This window comes from Phocoena sinus, chromosome 1 (genome assembly GCF_008692025.1).
Source record: "Phocoena sinus isolate mPhoSin1 chromosome 1, mPhoSin1.pri, whole genome shotgun sequence".
NCBI classification, from domain to species: domain Eukaryota; kingdom Metazoa; phylum Chordata; class Mammalia; order Artiodactyla; family Phocoenidae; genus Phocoena; species Phocoena sinus.
In genome coordinates this window covers 69276598-69300314 of record NC_045763.1, presented here as the reverse complement: position 1 = coordinate 69300314, position 23717 = coordinate 69276598, and the positions used below count along the sequence as shown (strand labels likewise).

The 23717-nt window shown below is 38.7% G+C and overlaps 1 protein-coding gene across 1 annotated transcript in view; it reads right to left on the bottom strand.

Annotated features, from left to right (window-relative positions):
- Positions 1-22633, bottom strand: part of PTGFR (prostaglandin F receptor) — a 63533-nt gene extending 40900 nt beyond the window's left edge. Inside the window, exons 1-2 of the mRNA XM_032614625.1 lie at positions 22570-22633; positions 20246-21115 (exon numbers count right to left, since the gene is read on the bottom strand). Of these exons, the coding sequence (XP_032470516.1) occupies positions 20246-21043 (798 nt within the window). The 5' untranslated portion in view covers positions 21044-21115; positions 22570-22633. The remainder of the gene's footprint in view (positions 1-20245; positions 21116-22569) is intronic.
- Positions 22634-23717: the final 1084 nt, after the last annotated feature.

The window sequence follows — 23717 nt, the reverse complement described above, 5'->3', positions numbered from 1 at the left end:
CAGACATAGGGAATGGACTTATGCTTACTTGGGGGGCAGGGTAGGGGGATTGATAGATTGGGAGTTTGGGATTGACATGTACACACTACTATATTTAAAACAGATAACCAAAGAGGTCAAGTTGTTTTCACTTTATAAACACATTCAAGGAAGGCAATAGAGACACCCTCTGTATATGTTAATCATGATTGATCCCAAACTGAAGGCAGTTTGTTGCCAGATTGCACTAATGATTCATTCATATCACTAAGAAAGGTCTAGTAGGTCTGAAAATGACCATCAAAGGTATCAAGACTGTTCTTCCCTTAGGAGACTCTCAGAAAATGCTCAGGAAATTTCATCCTTGCAGTACTGTCAAACTGGTTCCAATGCCACTCCATTCTTTCCAGTATATAAATTCTCTGTTATTTTTTCCATCAAGCTACCAAGTTTTGTGGTATTATTTGCAATACCAGAAAGCCAAGCCCTTCTTCTGTGATAATATAGAAGACACTGGATTCCTAAGCGGTTTTGCAAATAATACCACAAAAATGGCCTTGCTTAAAAGAACATGATTTTTCCCAGAAGTAAACAAGAGGAGATAAACATATGTAATCAACAAGAAGTTAGGCTTTGCATTCAGGTAAGTGTTTTGATAAAGAAGAGCTGAACTAGCCTCCAGATTTCCCTGGTTGGGTTAACCAGTGAAAGATACAAGATCCAAAACCCTGAATTGCAAAGGTCCAAAATCCCAAAAGGTGAAACGATGTCAGGTTGGCATCTTCGAGAAGAATTGACTTTATTAAATACATTCGTATTAAGAAGCACATCATGAAAAGAAAGGAGGCGGTACAAACCGAAAATGGTGCTTACTACAAGTTTATGGAAAAGAAATCAGTGTAAAGAAAAGATGAGACCATTTAATGCAAGGAAGAAAAGAAAACAGAAAGTTTATAAATCAATGATTGAATCAAAAGACAAGAATTGCAATTCTAGAAGAGAACTCTGTCTCATGATTGGTAGTTAAGCGCCTATTTCACTAAACCCAAAGACCACCAGAGACCACATAAGCCTGAAGTCAAGGGGCTTTGGTCAAGAACTCTCTACCCTCCATTGTTTGGTGTAGACTAAACATAGATGAAGTTTCCAGCAAAGCTGCTCCTTGGAAGGTCATGGGCACTTGCTCACAGGGTTCTCTTGTAATAGAGCCAGTTCTGCTCCTGCCTCCCCAGATAAACTACAAATTCCTTTGAAGTTAGGATCTCATTTTATTCATGTTTATATACCCATGTAGCACATGTGCAAATAAATGTCCATGGACGGCACTTAGTGAATGTTTTTCAAATTACCACTGAGTTTTACTAGAGTATCATTTGGAATAATGGTCATAATAATAATCAAAACAATCACACAGCACCTTTCGCTGGGTGCTTACCAGATGTCATGGGAAAATTCACAGGTTACTTGATTAAATCAGTATATAGATATAATCAGTACTGTTAACCATATTTTACAGAAGTTAAAATTTAAGCCTACAAAAATCCTTAATAATTTGTCAAAGGAGATGTGGCTAGCATATCCAAACTTGGGTAGTGAGAAATTTCTGCAAAAGAACGTATATATATATATATGTATGTATAACTGAATCATTTTGCTGTACAGCAGAAATTAACACAACATTGTAAATCAACTATACTTCAATAAAATTTAAAAATTTTTGAAAAAGAAATTTCTGCACACTACAATAGGCTATGGGAACTCACCTAATTAGAAGTAGAGATTCAAGAATAGGCTACAGAGACTCAGCATAGTCATTACGTTGTGGAGTCAACGCTGATGAAGATGCTCATTGATGTAGACAACATAAAAAATCAAGACATCTTTGACTATAGTAGGTGCCTGCTAAATATTTGGTAAGTGAATGCAGAACTAAAGTGGGAAACAACAATTTTTCCAAGTCAAAGAATTGTACTGAGGTCCTAACTATGCCATTCAACAGGGAATGAATACTGATCCTTTCTTCCCAGCAACAGAAGCTAGAGAATAGTTAAGCACCTTGACTCAGAAAACACAGCCTCTTCTCAAGTCAATTTGCTGAGGCTTGTTATGGTGGGGCTTGCTCTCTTTCTCTGCCCTTAAATACTTTAAGGCCCTGTAGAAAAGCTCTGTAAAATAAAAGGATATGCCCCATTCCTGCTTTATACAGTTTAAACAATGGGAACTATAGTATTAAAATCAATAGTAAAAAAAAAAAAATGTTTTTAATTCCAGAGTCAAAACCCAAAAACCCCAAACAAGGGATATGTAAACTCCTGGCCCATGGTCCATCTGACGTGTAAAACACACTCTCCTAGAAATGCATGTACATGTGTGTCCTTCATACTGTTATCATAGACACAATAATGGTTGAACATTTTTCTTTTGTTGTAAAATAATTATTAGGGCATTTCAAAGCTGATTTCTCTAGAGCAGCGGTTCCCAACCTTTTTGGAACCAGCGACTGGTTTCGTGGAAGACAATTTTTCCATAGATGCCAGGGGGGATGGTTCAGGCAGTAATACAAGCAATGGGGAGCGCTGGGGAGTGGCAGATGAAGCTTCACTCCTGTGTGTGGCCCAGTTCCTAAAATGCCGCGGACTGGTACTGGTCCCCAGCCCAAGGGTTGGGGACCCCTGTTCTAGGGTCAAGAAACAGAAAATCATTTGTAACTAAAGCATGGACTTATCAAATTTGTGAGTGTGAGTGTGTGTGTGTGTGGCTGTGCAAAACCAAAACCAAAAAGGATTACAATAATAAAGAGAAGTAGGGCTTCCCTGGTGACGCAGTGGTTGAGAGTCCGCCTGCCTATGCAGGGGACACGGGTTCGTGCCCCGGTCCGGGAAGATCCCACATGTCGTGGAGCGGCTGGGCGCGTGAGCCATGGCCACTGTGCCTGCGCGTCCGGAGCCTGTGCTCTGCAACGGGAGAGGCCACAACAGTGAGAGGCCCGCGTACCGCAAAAAAAAAAAAAAAAAAAAGAGAATTAAAAGAGAGCCAAATAACCTCATCTCAAAAGCAAAATAGGATGGATAATTGCATATTTCAACCAAATGAATGTTCATCAAAATGCCCTTTGCTAAGGCAGCAAAGAAGATGTACTGAGATTATAAACCAAGTAGAATAGATAAGATGAAACTAAATGTTTCCTTTAAAACTTTTGCCACACAATATAATTGTATTTTAAGCCTTAAGGAGAATTGTTTTGAAAGTGTTTCCTTTGTTACTCACAAGCTAATCTTTATTTAACAGTGATTTATTATTTGCCTTACTTCCCAATATAAGTTCTAGAAAAGCAATGTATACATTACTTATATTTCAAATGAAATTTTTCAAACAACTTTCTGCCATATTCCTGCTCTGCTGTAATCCATTCTCTATGTAGAAGCCAAAATGATCTTTTAAAGCCATACGTCAGATCATATCTTTCTCTTGTTAAGAAAGCATTTCAACCTAATTTAATCCAAACTCACAGTGACCTAAAACGTCCTCGAAAATCTGACCCTTGCCTTCCTCTCCATCCTCAAATCCTACCACCCTTACCTGTGGTTAGGTAAACCAAAACAAATGGTTTTGCTTCTCATTACAAGAAGCTTATACCCACCACTGAGTTTTTTGTGCTGGTTGCTCCCTCTACCCGACCACCCCGCCCATATATCTTCCTGTGGCTGACTCCTTTTTGTCATCCAGGGCTAACCTCATCATGAAGCCTTCCCTGACCATCCAATCTAAAAGAGCCCCAGCCCACCCTCTGTCATAGCACATACAGCTATACGAAGTCATTCTGTTAATTTCTTTGTTTACTTCTTCTTCCTCTCTCTCTCTCTCTCTCTCTCTCTCTCTCGCTCTCTCTCTCTCCCACCAAATAGTCTCTACCCCTGGCTACCACCACCCTCCATAAAAGAGGGAATATTGCCTGTCTTATCCAGCACCATGCTCCTAGAACACAGAACAGTCTCTGACACATGAAAGGCTCTAAGAAAAATATTTATTGAATAAATGAACATTTCTAAACATATTATATTTATAGATGCATTTTAGGTTTTTTTTTAGAGTGAATTTTCACTAAGGCCATATCTTCAGCTCTCTCTAAAAATCAAGGACGATGGCTTCTTCCAGCTGCAAACATGCCTGGTTATGACTGCAAGACATTTGGAACAAAGAGGCTGTTCACTGAGAGATAAACACATTTTCAGGATAAAAGTTTGTTTTGCTGTAATCAAAATTCTGAAACTGGCTCTTCATGGCACGCTATTCTTGATATTCAATAGCAACTAACAGAGCTGCTATTATCATTTTTGTAATTTACCCAGATAAATTAGGACCCATTTAGCTTGGGGACAGCAGGAAAAGGTAGGAGACTAAGGATGTTATCAATAGGAAGAAGAGAAGCAAATTTTTTTTTAAATTTATTGAAGGCAGACTTTTTAAGCAAATTTGTTCAAGGACTTACTCCCAGTCAGGCCTATGTCAGAAAAATAGTATAGTACAAAAATAATCCTCCTTTTAATCCTGTTCATCTTTCTTCACAAATTACAACCATCTCAATGTCTTTGAGCTATCTTCATGTCAGAGCTCTTCTCTGTGAATCTTGACTGAAATCTGAAGGTATCTTAATTTTAACTACATAAAATTTGCATTGTAACACATGGCCAGTGATGTTACAACTGCTTAGGATGCTAAATGCAAATAATGTCCAGCTAAATGCAAATAATGTCCAAGAATACGATTGTATTCTTTGGGTAAACCTTCTGAACATACAGAATCGTAAATAGTTTCCATGTCTGAAGAAATATACAATTGAAAAGGTAATAGGGATTCAGTGAGTTAACATCTGTAAAGTGCTGAGAGCATTGTCTGGCATATGGCAGGAGCTATATAGATGAGGGGTTTTAATTAATTCTCACACTACAAAATGAAATTTCTAGGCAAAAACTTTACGCTTAAAATGATCACCACAGTTATAGTTTCTAGTTACATTTCAAAAACTTTACTGCTTTTTTCCAAAACTAACATTTAAAAATAAAATCCTTATGTGACATCATATGCATTTAATAACCATCATTATAAGGATGTTGCTTCATTCACTAATTTCTTTTGTAATGAAAGGATTCTAATGGATGAGCTGCATTTTCCTTGAACCTCTCCAAGTAGTGTACCACGCACCACAAGAAATAGAGTAGAAACATATGGCCTTGACTCTGTCATTAGGGGCTCCCTGTCCATTTGAGATATTAGACAGTCACAAGACAAGTAGTGCAAATTTATGACTATATAGAATTTGATGCTATACTTTATCCATAGAAAGAGAGATAAATGTGGGTTAGAATAATCAGAACAGGTTTCATGAAGAAAATCATTAGCTATAAATAAAAACAAATCAAGACTTCCAGAACTGTAATTTCTCTAATAAAAAGAAAATCAGATTTGCATCAGTGTAACATGCCATAGCGACATATTCTCCTAGAGAGATGATCTTTAGCCACCAGCCGTATATACATTTGACTATACTTCATGCTAAACCATGCAATTTTGGCATTTCATTTATGAAACGTTAGACTTTCTTCAAGAAATTTTGGAAGGAAAAATACTTAAGTTACTTAAGCAACATTCATATATGAGTGTTCTGATTTTAATTATAAAAGCATTATTTAAGGAACTGTATTCACCTGTACTTAAAGTCATGCTAGCACATTAATTCCTCCATCCCCTCCTCAGGCTGAGTGGTAATCTGTCACTGAATAGGGAGGCCAAACTTCTCCCTCTACCTACCACAAAGAAGGCTCCTGTTTCCCACAGATGCCAGTGGCATTCAGTGGACAGGAAAAATGAGCTTAATTCCAGAATACACACCTTCATCCTTCAAGCTGAAATGTTTTGGTTTTGGCTGTTGGAGAAGGGTGGGTAGTGGGGTGGAGGTAACAAAGAAACTCCTCAGGACTCACGAGGCTTTGTTACTCTGCTCAGTACCTGAATATACAGGGCATCCTTCAGAAATCACTGTGATGTGTGATTTTTAACTGACTTCTTACTTGTCTCACTATCCTGTTTAGCAAATAAATAAACTCTGGGCGAGTTGAATTGACATGAACTTGAGCTTTCAGCGACCACGTAAAACAAACCAAGAAGTCCAAGAGAAAGGTGACTCCAATGCTGTGGTTATAGATTAAGTCAATTCATACTCAAAGCAGGTATTCGAGACAAGGGCACCGATATATGTAAAGCTGGTTATTCATTCATCGTAACAGCCAAATATAAAATGGCTTGCCAAATCAACCGTGAAATCCACGTCAATCTAAAACCCTCGGAATAAGCAGGCTAGCTTTTGTATTACTACCATTTATCTTAGACAGACAAACCTAAAGTGCGCAATCAGGAGGTCAATAGCACACAATGGAAATTACTCTGAGACATACTGTTGTCTTCTCCATCATCCAGGAATGCTTTTAGCAAGCTGGCCCTGGCATCTGTATCCACAGATGAGCCTGATACAAGCTTAGAGAGATGAACTAGAAAGGCAAAGAAGTCCTCTAAATGTCATGCATTTAGAACTGCTTAGTATTTTCTTTTTCTTGATTGAAAACAGCAATCCTTTATATTCCCTTGAAATAAGAAACAGTCTGCCTTAGCTGTCTTTGAACTTTCAATGGAAAAAACAATCACCACACATCCTATAATAGCTTCAAAACCACCTCATGCTAGCAAAGATTATAAAGACTGAGAAATTTCTTTTTTAGCTCTTTTGTATGTCAGGTCGTTTTTTGATTCAGAAATAGTATATGAGAGAAACACTGAAATGGTCAGTCACAAAAATGTCATTATAGTAGCATATAAATATTAAACTGTATCAGAAACTAATTTTCTGTTCACTGCACTGAACACAAGCATAATGATAGAGATATGTGTTGTTACTTCTGTGTTGCAATTTGGAAATAAGCTTCCATATTAGGAAATGAGGAGAAAGAAGGCATTCACACAGTTTTTTCTTCCTATATGCAATTCTAATCTGGCTTTTCCCCAAAAAGACTGCATTTCTAATTTAAGCCTATCCACGGGATATGCTGGGTTGGAGAAATATTCTCAGAAGTTTCTTCCTAGTGCATAGGTCTTGGGCAATTCCAAACTACAACCTGGATCAGGGACAGGCCAGTTACAGGTGCTGAGGTCCACTGTGGTCTGTAACAAATTCGTGGGAACAGGTAGAACTGACCTACTTTCTAAACTGGAAATTAGCCATGCTCATCCCTTCACTGACCCCCTTTCTGATTCAACTTCATGCTTCCCAAATTAGCAGAACTAAAGCATCCACCAGAGTACATACTACAGAATATCAGAAAATTTACTCCCCATGTTGTATTTTCTTCAATGTCAGAATTCTAGAGCTCAGCCAAGAGGTATTGGGGGCATGACAGAGAGGGAGAGAAAAGCTCTTCTTGTTCTGTTTGAATGTTATGATGATGCTGTATTCCATTAATAAGAATGGCACAAACAGATTCTTAGACTATCCCAATAATAGTAAACGCACAAACAAAATGCAAAATACCCGAAAAGTCTACTGCTTTCATTGCACTAATAATGCTCACCTTCAGTATAAGATAAAGAAGAATTTAAAGCAAACTATTTTAAAAGTGAGAGGGAAGGTTGCTTTATGTTTATAAAAGGAATAATTTACAACAAAGATATAACAGACATGAATTAACCCCGATGACATTATGTTGAAATCTAAATCATCGAAATCCAATGAAAACCATTAGAAATACAAATATAAACTAACAAAACACAAATATAATAAAATTCCAAGTTCTCATACACTTTTTTTTTTTTTTTTTGGCGGTACGTGGGTCTCTCACTGCTGTGGCCTCTCCCGTTGCGGAGCACAGGTTCCGGACGCGCAGGCTCAGCGGCCATGGCTCACGGGCCTAGCCGCTGCGTGGCATGTGGGATCTTCCCGGACCGGGGCATGAACCCGTGTCCCCTGCATCGGCAGGCGGACTCTCAACCACTGCGCCACCAGGGAAGCCCTCATACACATTATTTGACAGAACAATTAGAAAGAATAATAAGAAAATAATATTCTATTACCAATAATCTTGATTTAATACCTATGTATTGAACTTTGTAACTTAAAAAAGAGTGTAAATTCTTTTCAAATGCCCATGGGATATTTACAAAATCTGATAATAAGAAGTTAACTAAAAAAAAGAAAGAAAGAAAAAAAACCAAGAAGTTAACTAACTTGTAAACAGTAAGATTTGTAATTTGATGTAAGGCTTTTTTTTTTTTTAACATCTTCATTGGAGTATAATTGCTTTACAGTGGTGAAGCAACTGACAAAGGATATAAGGCACTTTTAAACTGTTAAACTAAACAGCCCTCTGGAAAGACTAATTTTAAAAGAAAAATTTCAAATTTTGTGTTATGACAAAACTACAAAATTATTATTCAAAATATGCTTATGATCATGAAAGGGGACACTCTATATTGTAATTGATAAACTGAACACAAGTCTAAATAAAATGTGAAGAAAATGGTAGTTGTACGTAAAGTTAAATTTAAATCAATAGGATGAAATAAAGAGTGTAGAGAGATCCAAACACATTTAAGAATTTCATATATAATAAAGGTAGGAATTTAGAACAGCTGCAGAAAGACCACTTAATAAAAGATTTGGGATAACTAGCTAACCATTCAAAAGAAAATTCATGTTATTAACTTGCAAATTAAACCAACATAAACTATGAATGTATTAAAAACATAAATACAAAAAAATGAAAAAGCAAAAGTGCTAGAAGAAAAAAGAAATGAATACCAATGTCATCTTAGCCTGAAAAAGTATTTCTTAACATGAAACAGAAAGCAGTAACTACAAAAGAAATTATTGATTCATTCACTACTTGTATAATTAAAATACTAAGTTAAAAGGCGAACAATGAATATGGAAAAACAATTGCTTTTATAACAATTGATTTTATAATTATTTTTATATATTAGCAGTATCTGGTCTTTGTTATCCAAAAAGTTCTTGAAAATCATTTACAGATACCCACACATTCACAAAAGAAAGGAGATAATGCCCAATAATATAAGAAAAAAATTTCACTCCGTTAATCAAAGAAATTAAACTAATATGTATTCTGTATCAGATGAGTAAAAGGATGCACCCAATATGTTAATAGTGTTTATCTCTGGGTAGTCAGATTTGGAAGATTTTTTAAAATTTTAATTTGTAGCTTGCTGTACTTTCTTACAATAAAATTTTATAGTTAAAGAAAACATTGCAAGTAGCTTGAGGGAATATAACACATGAAATTTAATATTCCTTAATAAGGATAAGATGCCCGTGGAAATAAAGCGAGGTCTTTCCTTTCCAACGGAGTTCCTATAACATGACAGCGCCTCTCCACTCTCACATCTATATATGCCAGCTCTCTGCTGCCTTCACTGCTTCATCCCTGCTTCGCTCCCCATCCTGCATTCTGTCTCTCTGTCTGTTGTGTGGTTTTTATTTTCCTTGTTTTCTGGTCCTCTGCCGTGAACAAAAATGCAAGAAGCAAAATAGGGGAAGATGTAATCAAAGTAATAACAACAATGACTGCTGCTGCTGCTGCTACAGCAATGCTATTATTTATTATTTAATACTAATATACCTTTGGGTCCAGAGGTTCCTCCACTATTACTAAAGCAATTAACCCTCTACCCTGCTCCCAGGCAAGGTCAGAAAAATACAAATAGTTTTATTTATGTCATACTAAAAGAAGAAAGAAAAGGAAAAGGAGGACGCAGATAAGAGAGATTGGAGGAGTGTGCACAAAGGTTGTGGGTAAATTGAAGGAGCTAGAAAATATGATTCCTAGAATTTGGCTCAGGAAAATTTTCCCAGGTCATGTCTCTGTTTCTATGCTTTACTCTCCACCTGGAGAGACACCCAGCCTTTTGTTCAGTAAAAACCTGCTCAAAGAATATATCAGTGAGTAAATTAACAAGTAGATAAAGAATAAATGATTTTTTAATTTTCTTAATTTATATTATTAATGTTCATAGCAACTTGTTTTTCTTTATCTTCAGTCCTTGCTAACACTTTCTTAACCTAAATTCTTGGAAGGAATTATTGGGTTTTGTGATGCTTCATTTCACCAACATTTATTTCTCTTCTATATCCTGAGTCACTTCACTTGTCAAAAGATAGTATAAAATACTACTTTGAATTATGAAATTTTTATTATCTGATTTAATTTTTCTACTACTCATATTTCATTACTTAAAAAATCTAGCTTTTAATATTAATTTATTACAACCTGCTGTATTCTAATCTTGTTCAAGCCTGTCGCAAATACTAAAGAGTTTATTATTCTTATACTTTTATATCTCTAGAAATTATATACATTATTATCTCTTTTCTCCTTGTTTTACCTTACAATTTACATTACTTGACTTTGGATCACAATTTTTTCCAGTAATATTTCATTCTAAATGATATGCTATAGATATTTATAAGTTATCAAAAATAATCTCATCCACTACATTCATAACAGTATGCCTGCTACTCTTTTTTTTTGCCATAGCTATTTTATTGTATTTTTGGCAAGCAAAAGCATTTATTTGGTTATCCATTTTAAACATAGCAGAGGGATAGTTGGGGAGTTTGGGATTGACATGTACCTGCTATTTTATTCTAACATAAATTATAATCAAATAACTTCATATTTCAATTTTCTATATATGTCTTCCTTTTTCCTTTTCTATAAATACTGTTAACTAAGGCCATAGATATAGTGACCAATTAAATCACAGAGATTGTTATTCTGCATTAGAACACTGCCTGGCACCTGGCAGGTGCTCAATAAACGTTTGTCAAATAAGTAGACAAATAATTCCTTGTGGACCACCAAATTGGAAGTAACGGCTTCCTACTGTAGCACCCTTATTCATTTAATAACTAATTAAAGAGTGCGTTTGATCAGCCTGTTGACAGATGATCTTTTGTTGGCTTTTATTGGTCGACAGCATTAATATTTGCCAGTAATAGCAACATAACGATAATAGTATAATAACTGAAGCATATGGTACTATGTCAGGCACTATTTTAACTTACATCTATTCATTTATTTAGTCCTCACAACAACTCAATGAAGCGATACTATTACTCTACCTATTTTACATGTGAGGAAATTGAAGCACAGAGTGGTTAGGGACACACAGGAACCAGAAGAAACAGGACGTGAACCCAGGCTCTTAACTACTACATGACACTGAGCTAATATTTTAGCTCCTCGAATATATCTTTTACTCCAACTAAGTTGTCAGCTCTTCGAGGAAAAAGCTTTATCTTTTAACTCCTGGAATGGGCACAGCCCCAATAGTAGTACTTTATACATAACAGTCTCAATAGTTTTTTGCTAATTTTAGCTTGGTTCAATAATGTATAAGTTAATATCTAATACATTATTATAATTATAATACTACATTATTAGATTATTTGAATTCAAATAAGATGTGAAAGATTAGCACGGAACATCTTTACTTCTGGTGAAACAGTGAAATGAGGCACAATAATCTGAACCTTCGAGGGACATTGTTCAGGAACGTTTTCTGATCCCAGCGTGACCAAACCTTCTCAAGAGAGGAGAAATGGAAAACATCTGGACTAAACACAGATGACTATTTCTAATTGAGATGGCAGGTGGCAATAACAGCAATAGATGCTTGAGGATCTGGGGATTGTGTTGAGCGTTTACTGTATGCCAATCACTATGTTATGAGATTGTAAGGAGGACAAATCATATTTTCCAGTGGTACTTTTAAGTAAGATCCAGTTTTATAATCAGTTCACGGATGTACAAAATTGGCTTAGAGTAACTCCAGGTCACAGCTAAGAGATGGTGGGGCTGGGACCCTGCCCCCACCCCACCACCACCTGTGCTTAAATAACTAGAGCATTCTAAAAGAAATGCTTGACTTGGGACCGTGCACTAAAAGCTAAAGGGAATCTTTTACACAATCCAGTTGTCTCTGTCTCCTTTGCCATCACACCGCAGCCATACTCTGTTTTGGCATTTCACAATCTGAATTTAATTTGGGGATTCAGTAGCTTAGAAGGAGTGAGAAAAACCATCTCCCTGTCTGTATAAAGCCACAACTGTACCCACTCCTCTGTGGCATTACCATCCTGACGCCCAGGATGGAGGACTGACAGAATGACAAATTTACACAAGCTTTGAAAGCTAATATTTGCAAATATCAAAAGACAAAATTCTCCTATTGAATGAAATCCTCTCTAAATACAGATAAATGGCATTGAAATAACAGTTAAAATCTGGTGTGGCTGTAAATGATTTCCGAAGCAAACATAAATGCAAATGCATTTTATATACCTCCTATAAGGATGAGACTAAGCAAATAAAGTTAAAACTGGCAACCCAGAGAGATTTGGGGCAAATCAACATCTTGAATTGTTCTTGAAATGTTTGGGGGCTTAATTTAAAACCCCAAAACACATTAAGCCAGAAGAGTTTTAGAGCCATGAGGGTATAAACTTAATCCACATGTTTCTGATTCATTTACACTTGAATCATTCAAGTAATGTTTTGTAAGTGCCGTCTCAATGTCTGACATCTTTGGGCGTTTTTATGTCTCTCTCCTTAAAAACAGGAAGCCATATTTTGCCAAGAGTAAATAAACTTAAAATACCTAAGTATTCCAGACAACCATGCACAACTAACTCAACAGACTTTTGTGTAAATTCACAACCTAGCAGTGTCTTTTTTTAATTGATTGACTTTTGGTCCAATTTTGCACCATACTTTTCCATGAAGAGAGATCATATACTCAAATGAGTTCAATTCCAAAGGCCTATGCGTAACTCAATATATTTACCAAATCACACTGTAAACCTATGTGTAATATACTTTATATTTCGATAATGTGTGAACAAATGGACTTCTAGAAAATGGTCCTAAACCAGATTCTGCAGGAAGCAGACAGAGATCTACATGCAGGCATTTTTCTGAGCACAGTGAGGTGATGAGGAAAGCAGGACTTGGCACAGGGAGAAGCAGAGCTGGAATGGAGCTACAAGCTCTGAAGCACATATGATCCTTCAGAAATGTCCCAAATGAGGCAAGGGGGTAAGTGCTTTGGATCCCCACACCCACCTGTCACTGTACACAGAATGACCAAAGAGAGGGGGGCACAACCACGGGCAAGGCAGCTCCCTTGGCTGAGGGTACTTTCTCCAGGGGCAAAACTCACCGCAAAGGGGATCTGGGTGGGGCACCATGTCTACTAAGCAGGTCTGTTGGAGTTCTCTGAGAATTAATCCTCCATGAATAAAAGACCTACTCAATCTTTTAGTCTGATTAGCAATACAAATTGAGCCATGTAGTCACTCAATCAGCTGGCAAAGGCTTGAGGTAAGCAAGCCCATTTTGTAGAGAAATTTCAACAATTACTCTGGAGATTTTATTTATGACAATGTACAGTATCTGCAGGTCTTTACTCAAAGAAAGTTTTTCCTTCTGTCTCCTGAAGTGACCCCTTCAAAGATAAAACACCAATAAAAAATACATACATTTTGGGAGAAAAAAATGTGTGCATGTAGAGAAAAAGGTGGTGCTAAAGATAATAATGGTGCAAAAATAACTATGAATAAGTTATATCACCTAATTGTTTCCTTTGCCTTCAATACTTTGTATTTAATACTTGGTTCCCTAGTTCATTCATTCAATAAACATTGGTTTATGACCTACTACTTGTAGAAACTAAAGCACAAACCAGTAATATAGCTCCTAGCTACCAAGGACCATTGAGACTAACAGAGGAAACGGGCATGTAAACATCATCACAAAATAATATCATTCCTAGTTTATCCATGATGCTGACAAAATTCCTAAATTCTGGCACCAGATGCAATTTGTAGAATGTTCAGGATCCTCCAGGACACCATTTCTAACTAATACTCCTGGGGAACCTCTGAGCACACGTTCCCCTCTTGGACTTCTCCAATCCAATTCCAATTCGAAGTATTCCCGAGGCCGACCAATTAAGAACTGACCTCATCAGCAGACTGGGTCCAAAGTGGAAATGAGAGCCATGACCCACTGAGCCCTCCTTTATGTGAGATTCATTTAGCAAATACTTACTGAGCTCAACTGTGTGCCAGGCACTGGTCTCAGAACTGAGGACGCAGCAATAATCGAGGTCCCTTCCTTCAAGGAGCTTACATGCTAGAGGCAGAAGCCAAAAAACAACCAAATAAACAGAGAAATGTACCCCATGTTATCCGATGCTGCTAAGTGCTATGAGAGTAAATAAGGCAGAGCAATGGAGGAGAGAAGAGAAAGGGTACTTTTTACGATAGACTACCTAGACAACATGATATTTAAGAGAGGAGTCGGGGGAGAGCCACATGGATGTCAGGAGGACAGTAGTCCAGGCGAGAGAACACCAAGGCTTCAGGGACAGGAATATGTTCCCAAATCTCTCAGAACTGCTCCTCTGCCAGCTCCTGTCACTGACCTCACACCACGTACTCCACGTCCACCCAAACACAAGAGCAGCCTGAATTCCCATCATAGAAACTACATTTAATGTATCTCTAAAACATACCTTTTCATCTGGATATGAATTTTAAGCTGTATGAGTCTGCGTTGTTTACGAATTTCCTAAAAGTAGAACCTAAGTCTTACCAGTCCTCTCTCCAGACATCATGATTGCTGCTTCCACATTCCAAACCGGGGAGCACTCCCACTTCACAAAGGAAACCAGCTAAAACAATTTCCGACAAATCACCTCTAAGATCAGCAGCAATGCAAGAATAACCAAAAAGATCTGACATAAAACTATATGAGAGTGAGAGTCCATTTTTTTTTTTTTTTTTTTTTTTTTGTGCTGTGCACGGGCCTCTCACTGTTGTGGCCTCTCCCGTTGTGGAGCACAGGCTCCGGACGCACAAGCTCAGCGGCCATAGCTCATGGGCCCAGCCGCTCCGCGGCATGTGGGATCCTCCCGGACCGGGGCACGAACCCGTGTCCCCTGCATCGGCAGGCGGACTCTCAACCACTGCGCCACCAGGGAAGCCCCCATTTTGTTTTTAATTTTAGAATGAAACCCATTCAAAGCCCTTTTTATTTGGTACAATTAGATCCAATGATGGATTAGTTATTTTTTTAGGTTGGGAAATAATTCAAACATGTACACATTATGTATATACATATTTATACATTTTCCGTATTTTTCTTTCCACTTGAAGCATGTAACTATACATCTGTTCACCATCCTTTCAGTGTAGAGGCAGGTGCACAAGACACATACACAGATTTCCATTACACAGGTCTTACACACGATAATGAGAGCCAGCCTCTCAAAGAAAGCAATCTTCACTAGTAGTCAAAGTGTCCTATTCTGTTGTGTTGTTCCATCATTTGCCACTAGCCCTGTAAGACCTGGTCATTATGATGCCAATACCTTTAGTAATTCAGTAGAATTCAATTAACCATTCATTTTTTGATTTATATCTGACAAGCATCTTGGTGACCAAATGTTTAACTATATGACTAGAAATACTAGCAGAAGAGTAACAACCTTAGAAAAATCAAATTCAAACTCTACCTACACAAGAAAACACATTTCTTGGGTAAACTCACCTACATAAGATATCATTTTCTCTTCATATACTTTATACTTCTTTTCCCAATTCAAAATGAACCTCTACCCTTGAAGAGAAGGTAAACAAACTAAACAGCCTTCCAGAAAAGATCCCTGAAGTTTAATTGTGTCATAACTCGACAGCTGCTGACTTAAGGAACAGATTAAAAATTACCATTTGGTTTCAATATTTGCTTAATTAACGCTCACCTACAGAACTCAGAATCCACATTCTGGTCAATCATTTCCAATCTCTTGACATTCATACTACTTAAGTTACAGTCAAGCAGTCAACAAGTATTTAATGCTCTGCCAAACTAGTGAACTAAGCATAGCAATAATAATAAATTCCTTTTAGGACTACATATTCTAGAAATGGAACATTAAAAAGAATCAGTACCTGTAGAAAGACAGAAGCAAAGACTATTAAGGAAATGTTACTTAGAAGTGCTGTTAAATGTCTTCTTTTTCCCCGTCACTCTAGAAACATCAGAAAAAATCTTCAAGATTTATTTGGAAAAAGTGATTTACCTAGAATGCACGCAAGACAATTTTGTAATTGCCATTTGACTCTCAAAGATTTTTGTATTAACTTGTTGCTAAATGGAAATGTAATCTAATAAGTATCTATTGAATTTTCCTAGATTTTTCAGTTGGGATTGTAATTAAATGAATTTATATGAGTTAACCATGTTTAAAACTATAAAATTCAGATATTGAAATTTTTTTAAGTCATTAACAAGTTATATTTTAAACTAATATTACAATTGTACTACATTTCTAAACTTCAGTTCCTGAAAATACACACACACACACACACACACACACACACACACACACACACACACATTTTCCCCTTTGTGGGAAAAAAAGAACAAACATTAAATTTTAAAAAAAAGCCATAGGGGATTTTTAGGGTGGTGAAACTATTCTATATGATACTACAGTGGTGGACACATGTCAATATACATTTGCCAAAACCCACACACTGTACAACATAAGGAGAACCCTAATGTAAACTACAGACTTTAGTCAATAATAATGTACAAGTATTGGCTCATCGATTGTAATGAATGTACTACATCAGTGCAAGATGTTAATAAGAAGGATGACTGTGGGGTGGAGGGGTGGAGACATGAGAAGCTATATGTGAACTCTGTGTTTTTCACTCATTTTTCTGTAAACCTAAAACTACTCAAGAAAAATTAAGTCTATTAAAAGAGAGATTTCTAACAAACATCATGATCATCTTACCTTTGTATTAAAGTCAATCATCAAACTTAATAAAGTATCCCCCTTTTCATCAGCTACAAATTTTAAAAGTTTTAGAAATTATGCCACTATTGATGTTTTGATGCAGTAAATCCTGCCAAACCCAGACACCATCATCCGCATTACTCACTTCCTCCTTTTAGTGTATGCACCTGTACCCCATTCCAGTTTGAGGCTTGAAAATGACAGTGAACACAGGTCAAAGAGTGTCTTCAGATGTTCATTCAAATGACAAATCCAACATTTCATCCTCATCAATCATAGAGAGAAGGCACATGGTGTAAAGTAGGCCATTGACATGGAAGATGTCACAACTATAGTGCATCTATGGGAACTTAGAAGCTTGGTTTCAGAGATATTTTTTAAACTAAGAAGCTTTTAAAACATAGGGTGGAGAATAATGGCTCAGTCATTAATACCTATGCAGTTCCACCTGGGCACTTACGTAGTAAAGGAGAAATGGTTCAACAGAGGAATCAGTGTTAGGTGTTATTTTGGCATTCCCAAGCCTGGGTTTTTCACTCAGGTTCCATTTAGAGCTGTCTGGTGGTCTTAATGTAATGTGCAAGGCACTTATGTCCAGGCCACAAGTTATAAATCCTTCAGACAGAACTTGCCATGAAGACCCAAGACTCCACAAGAAAAACTGAAAATAATGCTTGAAACAACTTAAAACATCAATCCAGCAAGGGGTATCTGTGGTAGACCTACTACACATCTAATGCAGAAATAATTTTCCACACTAAAAAGCATTTTAGAAGTATTGATACATTGGTGTCATATGTGTAGCAATAATTCACAGTTAAATAGAACACAGACCTCAAAAGATGTTTCACAAAAATAAAATTATATTCCACTAGGAAATATGTTCAAAATATGAATTAAATTGTAATATCTATCTTAACAGTAAAGAAAACCAAAAATTCAGGAAAAGAAATTAGAGAAAAACATAAATTCAAAATATCCATGGTGAGGATGAAATTTTGTTACTTTCCATTCCCTTACAGTAGTTAACCTATAACTCCTATTTCTCAAAGTCAAAAGCCAGAACTAAGTAGAATTTTAAAGGTGACTCAGAACAAGCAAAAACCAAAACACCAGTGATTAGCCCAGTTATCCAGATTATCTGTCTCTCATTAAGTTCACTATTTCATGATTTTCAGGTTTTCTCCAGAGCTAGGACCTTCATTTTTACATTTTCTTTAAATATTTTTAGCTACCTCTTTTCTCCCTTTCTTATTATTCCCTTTCCAACCCTCAAATTAATTTCGTTTTTGCTCAGGCTCACTGTTTATTTTAAAAAGCTACTCTATTTAAAAGTTTAAGAAGAAGAGGAGCATTACTCTAAGGGAATTTCCTTTGTCAAGTAGCATAAATTAAACTCTCTAAGAATGAACACTGAAATGACTCGATGTGTTGATAGAACTCATCTCTGCTATTCAGATTCAAACAACTGAACTATGAGCTCAGATGAGACCCCTAACTGGGGTCACCCAAGGCCTCCTAAACTGACAATAAGCCAGCCTCAAAACGTTGACTTGCCATTGACAGATGTAGCCTATCCTCTCCTCGGTTGGGCCCCTAGGACAGTTCTGGAATATCACGAAAAAAATATTTAAATGATACAAAAATTTCAGAAGCCAAATTCAAATTGTGAGGAAATAACAGAGATAGAAACAAAGAATTTTTTTTTTTTTTTTTTTTTTTTTTTGTGCGGTACGCAGGCCCAAAACGTTGACTTGCCATTGACAGATGTAGCCTATCCTCTCCTCGGTTGGGCCCCTAGGACAGTTCTGGAATATCACGAAAAAAATATTTAAATGATACAAAAATTTCAGAAGCCAAATTCAAATTGTGAGGAAATAACAGAGATAGAAACAAAGAATTTTTTTTTTTTTTTTTTTTTTTTTGCGGTACGCAGGCCCCTCACTGCTGTGGCCTCTCCCGTTGCGGAGCACAGGCTCTGGATGCGCAGGCTCAGCGGCCATGGCTCACGGGCCTAGCCGCCCCGCGGCATGTGGGATCCTCCCGGATCGGGGCACAAACCCGCGTCCCCTGCATCGGCAGGCGGACTCTCAACCACCAGGGAAGCCCAAGAAATATTTTAAAAGTAGAAATCTTTTTGCAGAATAAAGTCAACTACCATAGGATCTGTCTGCAGCAACAGCTCTCAAAGACTTTTCTGTTCACCAGGACCATCAGGATTGTTTATTAAAACCCTACTGGCAACAGTTCTTGGACAATGGACCTAAGGGGGCCTAGAAGAACTGCATTATTAACAAGCACCTGCATAACACGATGCAAGGTATGACCATGACCTGTGTGTTATGTCTACCTTTGTCTCACCCTTTTGCTTTACCTCTACCTGGGTATCACCTGTATTACTATCTTTGGATATCAATCTGTTTCTCCACTGGTACAAAAAAAGGGATCAAAATAATCTTTACTGCCATCAGGAGCTACATACAGAAGGATGTTTTCTCTTTCGTTGTACGTTATCGCTTTTTCCATCATAAAGTAAACTGTTGGAGACAGTTATGGTCATACTTATCAATCATAAGTATTTTGTCTCCTACCTAGAAAGTCATATAAATGATTTATGTTTGTTGCTAATTCTTTAAACTTAGCCGTCATTTCCAAATAAAAATACCAAGATGTTAAATATAGCTGCTGGCTAAATTGAAAAAGAGGAGGGAATGAAATGATAAGAGAAGAATCCCTGGCTCTCCTGCCAATCATACCCCTCCCTGCATTACTATCATCCTGGGTTAGTGAACTAGTGATTCTTTACCTTATCTACCCATCTAGTTCACCTACACTATCCAACTATCTCAACCCATCACCTCCCTTTGCAAGCTGAGACCTGGTCATTGTGTGCTGAGAAGCAGCCAGTCTATAAATTACAAGTCCATGTGGTTTTCTATCAAGACTTACTGGAGTCCATTCTACTATTGTTTTATAGCCTTTTTTTTTCACATTTTAGAAACTAATCATATTCAGTATATTAAAACTATGTTACTTTTGTGAAAATTACTTTATACCACACTGCAACAGGTAACACTATGGTTAGAATGGTTTAGGGAGATATTTCTTTTAATTCTGGGCTTGTGGGGAAATAACCATCTATGCCATAAATATCTTAATTCTAAGCCAGAGCTGAGAACTAAAGGAAGTTCTGAGTAGAAGTAAGTTCCAGCATTTAAAAGATGAAACAGCATTGCCCATCAAGACTATCAACTTTGAAAAGACAAGAAACCTTGTATTGGATATCGATTAACTGAACAAAGCAAAAATTGTCAAAACCATAGGTCCTTACCAGAAACGGACTCCAGCAAACGCAGGAGACACACATTATACCCAGGAGCTGGATGACCATTTCAAAATGATGAGACCTGCCTTGTCTGTGCTGCTGACTTTTAAATTTAACTCTTAAAAGTGAAATTCCTGTGACGGCATTGCAAAAAAATGAAATACCAAGGGCTAGGAGCCCCAGAAATGAAAAAAGTAAAAGATAAAACCTATCTTCCCAGTCTTTGATGTGATCTGTTTTGTAGAAACACCAGGTCTTCGACGCTTGAATTTTATAGTCACGATGCCCAAGGATGGGCAGCAAAGCTACGAAAACAGCAAAAAAGCACACTCCACTCAACATCATTTTAACATGTTTGGATGTAATTTTCGTAGAGTGAAATATTGGTTGGGTGACTCCAATACATCGCTCAATGGCCATCACACTGCCTAGAAAAAGTGGGCACAGACCAGAGAATACCATGCAGATACCAAAAATACTGCAAAGGACGTTTGATTTGTCAAAATGGATCCAGTCTTTATCAGAAGCATATACAAAGACTGCTATAGCTCCATTGATGAGGTGCCCAAAGAAATCTGTGATTACCAGAGCACTAGCTAAAAGCAAAAACGATGACTTGTACTTCTGTCTAAATCTCTGGTATGCCTTCATGAGAATAGCAATAGCAAGGCTGTTTGATAAGATTCCCACTGTCATGAAGGTTATCGAAAAAGATATTGAAAGCTCTTCTTCCATTTGGCAAGTTGTATTTGAAAGGAGCCCGGCTGCAGGGGACACTGGCTGTTTAGAATTGTTCGTGGACATTGTTGTGGAGATAAGAGCTGGCCACTCAAGTCATCTCCCTCTCAAAACAGTGCAGGCTTGCGGTCCAGAGATCTGTAGCATAAAGACAGAGAAATTATGAGCCCTGGATAACTGTTCATCTGACATTGAAGGCCAAAGCACCCCAGCACCCTGTGGTGGGAATGAGATTTATCTGGTCTGTCATGAGCAAGGTTGCATCATACTGAAAACAGCACACATCTGCCTGCAGTTCCACATTTCATTTTCAAGGTAAAGAAGCTACCAGAATTGAGACCCCTTGGTTAACCTCTATGGCTACTCTGCCACTGGGAACCTCCTAAACTGCCTCCTGACAATTCACTGACACCTTAAAACTCCTAAGGTTTACGAAGTCGCTTAACAAGGCTAGATTTAAACCCAGTTGAGTTTTTAAAGTATAATAGTCTATTTTAATAACTAGGAGACTTTCTAAAGTTTCTGCTTTTTTCTCTGATGAGCTTTGTCCCCAAAGTGCAGATTATTTCTTTGAGACCTATGACTGTCAGGCAGACAAAATCATCTTCTCCAAACTTTGGGAGCGTGCAAAGTGGAGCCACAAGCTCACTGACGCTGCATGGGGCTTCTCTGAATAAGTTCGAAAACTATTTGATTTAGGTCAAATACAGCAAACCACACACATCAGTGACCCCTGGAAGGCTCAGTGTTGAGTGTCTAGGAAGATTTTCTGGTCCAGCTACCACCTGTGCAGAAATGTTGGCTGATGAGAGCATAGAAGGCGGGCCGCCCTCACTGTGGGCGCATCTGCCTAGATGCTATTGATCTAAGTTATAGCTTCAGGGTAGCTACATCCCAGGCGAATTATTTATTTATCGCTCTTTCTCTAGTGAGTTGAGGCCTGAGTCACAGACCCTCTATAACCGCCACCACTGCCACCCCTCCCCGAGCTATTTCCACCGGCGTTTCCCCAGCAGCTTTCTGGGAGGCTAGGAATTCCAGAGCCAGCCTCTCCTGGGACCTGCCCAAGTGGGGCCGCCCGGGACTGCCCGGAGGGCGGCCGCCTCCTCCGGTCTTACTCACAGCTCGACTTTCGATCACTACTACCCCACCGCCCCCAGGCCTCTGCTTGCAACATCCTTCCCAAACCTCTTAACTGCCTGAAACTTTCTGCGATTGCTCAAACGCCAGAGGCCGATTTCCCTCCCACCCCGGGGGGCGCCAAAGGCCTGCGCTGGCCAGGATGCCGGAGTCAAAGTGTCGCGGGCGGGGAAGCAAGGAGAGGGAAGGGGATCTTTTCCTTTACCCGTTTCCCTCCTCTGAGATCCGTTCTACCCGGTCCCCAGGCGCGCACCTCAGGCTCCAGACGGATCAGACATTGCTCTGCGGGTCTCCCCAGCTTGGGACATCTGGTCCAAACTTGTTGGCCAGCTCAGGCTAAGGTGCCCTCCGGTGCCGCCGGCTGCTGCTGCCGCCGGGCATCCGAGGTGGGGTGGCTAAACCTCAGTCGGGTGGCCAACGCGTGGGAATCCAGCCGCTGAAGGGGTGTTTACCTTGGCATCCCGGGCCGCGGGCAGGGCTCTAGGTGGAGCAGTAGAGCGCGCGGGTCCGTGGGCCATCCCGCGCCCGGCTTCGCTCCGTCGCTGCCGCCGGTTCCTGGGGCTCTGCGCCGCGCTCTCGCTCCAGCTCCGGCCCGGGCTCCGACTCTGTCTCGCCGCGCGTGCTTCTGCGCGCTCTCCCAGCGCGAAACCTGCCGGGTGCGCTGGGCTCCTCCGATCCTTTAGCACCTAGCGGCGCTCACCGCCTGGGCGGGGTGGAGGGCGCGGTTGACCTCCGCCCCTTCCTCTCCGCCCCTTTTGCTTGGAGTCCAGAGCCGGACCCGGAGGGACTTGAGAACCGCGCTCGGATGCTACGTCCCCCTCCTCAGCATCAGAGCGGCCCCCTCAGCTGCCCGACCACTTAAGGAAAAGTTTTGTTTTAAACTCATTCTCCAGCTAAAGGCGCCATCTCTACGGCTGTAAAATAGGAACCAGGAGAGCTGAGGAAAGCCTGCAGAAAGCTGTCGTGACAGCGTCTTGAACTGTCAGATTGCAGATTGCAGACAGTTCATCCCAAATCCAGCTCAAAAAGGATAAAGAAACCAGGTAGAAGGAAAGAGATGGTGTATTTGGGCTTAGGGACCGACATCCCCAGGAAGTTAAAAACGGGTATTCGGGCCACGTGTTGTCAATGGAAAGTCACTGCCTTAGGATTCACTGTCACTTAGAGGACTGGACTGTTCCTAGCTTTCTAAAGAACGTGAGAAGGGAAAGGGATAAGCAGTATTCTCACAGGACACATGCAGATAAAGCATTAGTAACATTTTAATGATCAAAAAAGCCCAATGGTGAGAGAATTTCTAGTGGTATGTTTACCCAAAGAGATGTGACTCTTAAATTTTGTGGAGAGTATTTTTATGATCAAGTAAAGAAAAATCCACTACTTCATTAGGAATTATAATTTGAGCCATTTTAATGCTGTAACCACTTTTTGCTAATATTGTTTTGATCTGTACCTATTAACTATCTCATTTTTATAGCTAATCACTTATGGAAATCTATTACTGACCTTTGCTCTTTTATCAGTAAAATATTGCCACGGCTTTTGTGAAAAACCAATGCCACATGGAAATAAACTCTCTTTTCTCCATTCTAAAATCAGA